This window comes from Mus musculus, chromosome 12, assembly GCF_000001635.26.
Source record: "Mus musculus strain C57BL/6J chromosome 12, GRCm38.p6 C57BL/6J".
Classification (NCBI taxonomy): domain Eukaryota; kingdom Metazoa; phylum Chordata; class Mammalia; order Rodentia; family Muridae; genus Mus; species Mus musculus.
Genome location: NC_000078.6, coordinates 65,225,109 through 65,228,695, shown reverse-complemented (window position 1 = coordinate 65,228,695; position 3,587 = coordinate 65,225,109). Strand labels below are relative to the sequence as shown.

Below are 3,587 nucleotides of genomic sequence, written 5' to 3'. Positions count from 1 at the left end.
TACCATCTAGCAGTTTATCTACTAAAAATAACCTCATTTTTTAAAATGATGCCTTATTTTTCACTCTTTAAAACTGAAAGCAGAGGTTCTAGTGTGCTGACACTTTTATTTTCATAACATTTCAACGAAATGCTATTTCTGGGGGGGACGATTTATGTTTAAATTTAACTAACTTTGCATGTATCAATGCTATTATGTCTCCTCTTTTTAAATGAGTATCAGAAACAAAGAGGTCATCAATAAGATGGATAAAAACTCCTTTATTCTACAGTTGGTACTGGCTGAGCAGGAAGACAAGAGGCACTGAAGAATCCATTTGTACATACAAGGGAGATGTTGGGCTCCAAGAACAGCATCTTGTACCTGAGTTATTATCAAAGGATGTCAAGGAGCAGAAAGTCTTGAGAAGAGAAGCCAGTGCACCTAGAAACACTTCTGTGGAGAGCAAAGTCCTCCTGTTGTGACGGTCACCCTGGTTCACAGCTGATCTGTGGAAAACAAGGAGTATGCATGAATGGAGTAGTCTGGTGGCTTAATGAACAAAACCTGGAGTCCTTTCTAGTGTCTATGTTTTTTTTTTGTTTGTTTGTTTGTTTCTGAAAAAAGATGTTTATTAAATAATTTTAATGGTCATAAAATGACTAAAATGGTTTTTACAAATTAAGGCTCTTCTCTTTCGGTGGATAGACAGACAATGTAAACATACTATCAATCAACCCTGATGAACGCTTTGTTCCTAAGTTAAATTTCATAAATTCCTAAGTATTTTATAATCTAAGATAAAACGTTAGACTATGAATAATAATACCCATCTGTACTGACATACACTGACCAGGTATACAACAATCTCGTTGAGTGGTTACACAAAAAATATTCCAGTTAGAGCATAAATTTTGACTTTAGCATTTTAATGTCATTATTTCTCCACACTGTCATGATTTCCTTAAAACTGAAATAGCCTGATACAGGAATGCTAACTTTGGGACTCTATATACCCCGAGGGATGACTGACTTGGCTGGAAATTAGTCTGATTATATATATTTTTTAAATGCTCTAAGGTGAAATATCAAATAATTCAGAAGTACATGGCATTCAGTGTCCAAAATTATGGCTCTGATACATTTAGATTTACATTAAGAAGTATCATTCACATTCAATGTACGTCCCACCCCTTCCAAAAGAAATAAAAATCACTACCTCGTCAAGTTCTAGATCTGGTGCAGCATTCAGGGTTGAAACTTACTAACTTTACCAGGCCTTGCCCATGTGCAAATAAATCCCTCCTGACAAGCAGTGACTATACAGTCTTCAAGAAAAACCAATACCGTCAGTCTTTCATGAGCTATCTTTTTACAGATCAGTGGCTCTAACAAGGGAACATCTTCCATCCGAGGACACAGGGATGTCCCCAAAGTTTTAGCTGGGTCCGTTTTGGCTTTATTAACTAGGTTCAGTTTGTCACTGCTCTTGCTGGAAATGTGTCCCATACTATGATTTCGTTTACGGTCTTTCTCGTGGTGTCTCTCCTTCCGGTCATGTAGCGACAGAAGTGCAAACTTGCTGACCCCAGAGGTAATGGCCCCGTCCATGACGCTGCCTTTGCTAGCAGCATTGGAGACTGCTGAATGTGGAAGGCTATTGGACCGTGGCAATGGAGGGGGCACAGAGTTCCCAGGTGTAGTGACAGCGCTCCCATTGCTTCCGGCAGGCAGACCTGTGGCATTCATAACGTTTGCATGTGCCCTTGCTCTTGAGAGGGGCTGGTGAGGGAAAAGGATGTCTTCTGTAAGGTCCCATAAACACAGCTGTGTATCCTGGCCCACCGAACCAAACCGATACGTAACACTTACAGGGCGGCTGTCTGTCGAGTTCTGTTTGGATAGTCTAGACTGTGTACTGTTCGCTCGATCTCTGCCAAAATGAAGAAGGTCCTGGAAGTTCTTGTCACTGTCACTAAACTCCATAGGGTCACTTTCTTCTACACTAGTAGTATAGGGATCAAATGCTACAACACTGACCCAGGATTTGTGCCCACGGCCTCTAGCTATTACTCGGCAGTCTAGAAAGGACCAGACTGTCACCAAGTCGTCCTCTCCACCTGTCACAATGTACTTGCCATCTGGGCTCCAGCACAGACAAAGCAAGCCCCCAAAGTAGCTTTTCATTGTACCGTGCAGCTCCGCTGAGTCAAAGTTGAACACGCGCAGAAACCCGTCCTGGCTCACACACGCTAAGAACTTGCCATCTGGGGAGAAAGCAAACTCGTTGAGGGCCCCCTCGCCCACCGTCCACTTAAGGTCCCTTGTGGATTTGCTCTTGCAATTGTGCACGGCAAAGCTCTCTCCCTGCTTCAGGAGCTGGTAGTGGGGGGCTGTGGTGCCGTAAGTATGCTCCACATTGTACGAGTACATGTTCCCACTTGAATGGGCTACTAGGAAAAGGCTGTCCGAACCAGGGACCCATTTGACACAGGTTACGCGTGACTTGTCTATTAGTCTTTCCTCGTTAAAGAGCTTGCTGGTTTCTTTCTTGATTGGGTCTATAAGCTGGACTTGGCCTGCGGAAAAGCCCACTAGGAGAGAGACGCTCTCCGCTGTGGCCGTTAGGTGGTTGAAATCATGACAAGTGGGCTGCGTTCCTTTGTATATCCTTTTATCTATTGGTTTACTCAGGTCGGCAGCCTTGCGGACCCCCTTGTAGATATAGACGTAGAGCTCCCGGCCCACACTGAAGCACAGGCGGTTGCCATTACCAGTCTGGTCGTTGAGGTTTACGAAGGAGACGCGGACAGGATTGGATCCCTGTGAGTTGAAGGGCACCCGGTTGGGCCGACTGTACTCCGAGTGCGGCAGCAGCCTGTACAGACCTTCTCGGGTGGTGAAATGGGTCTTAATCTCGTTCGTCTCCTTTCCTCTTCCCTCCGTCGCCATCTTGGGAAGCCGCGTTCATCCTGCCTGCCCTAAGTGCCCGGATCACGCCCACCACGCAGGCTGTGTCTACGGTTTTCAGTACACTAACCTCGCTTGATAATTTTTAGTTAACAGATGTACAGATACGGTTTTTGTAGATATCTGTAAATGTAGGGGCTTTAAGAAACATTTTGGAGAAATGGGGCTGAAGAGATGTCTCAGCAGTTAAGAGTGCGTGCTATTCTTGCAAAGGACCCAAGTTAGGTTCCCAGCACCTACACTGGACAGCATACAACTGCCTGGAACTTCAGTTCCAGGGAAATGGCTGCCACCCCTTCCCCTGCCTCTGTAGGCGTTAGGGCACACGTGTGGTGTGTTTCATACATGCAGACAAACATGCATACTAAAAAAATAAAATTAAATTAAAAATTAAAGTATATTTAAAACCAGAAATACCAGGGAGGACATCCTCTGAGTGTTCTCTGTGGCCCGTGTGCATGTGTTGGAGACTGAGGCCAGAGTTGTCTGCACATTTGTTGGTCCACATTAAGTCGGGGACTTTGGCGGCTGCCCACTCAGAAGCACTAATACGATGTATTGGGAGTTGGTTGGAAAAAAAGAAGCGGAGTGGCCATTTCCTACCATATGCGGGACTCCACCATTAGTTTTGTAGTGCA

The 3,587-nt window shown here is 44.7% G+C and overlaps 1 protein-coding gene across 1 annotated transcript; it reads right to left on the bottom strand.

Moving 5' to 3' along the window:
* Nucleotides 1-241: 241 nt before the first annotated feature.
* Wdr20rt (WD repeat domain 20, retrogene) lies at nt 242-3,179 on the bottom strand. The gene is made up of 2 exons (NM_027614.1): nt 1,199-3,179; nt 242-488 (listed from the first exon to the last, which is right to left on the bottom strand). Exon 1 carries the CDS (start codon nt 2,929-2,931, stop codon nt 1,228-1,230), a length of 1,704 nt encoding a protein of 567 aa, NP_081890.1. The 5' UTR covers nt 2,932-3,179; the 3' UTR covers nt 242-488; nt 1,199-1,227.
* Between the last annotated feature and the right edge of the window lie 408 nt (nt 3,180-3,587).

Excerpts from the sequence above, each read along its gene's own strand:
- Wdr20rt (NM_027614.1), bottom strand. The coding sequence starts at position 2,931 with ATGGCGACGGAGGGAAGAGGAAAGGAGACGAACGAGATTAAGACCCAT.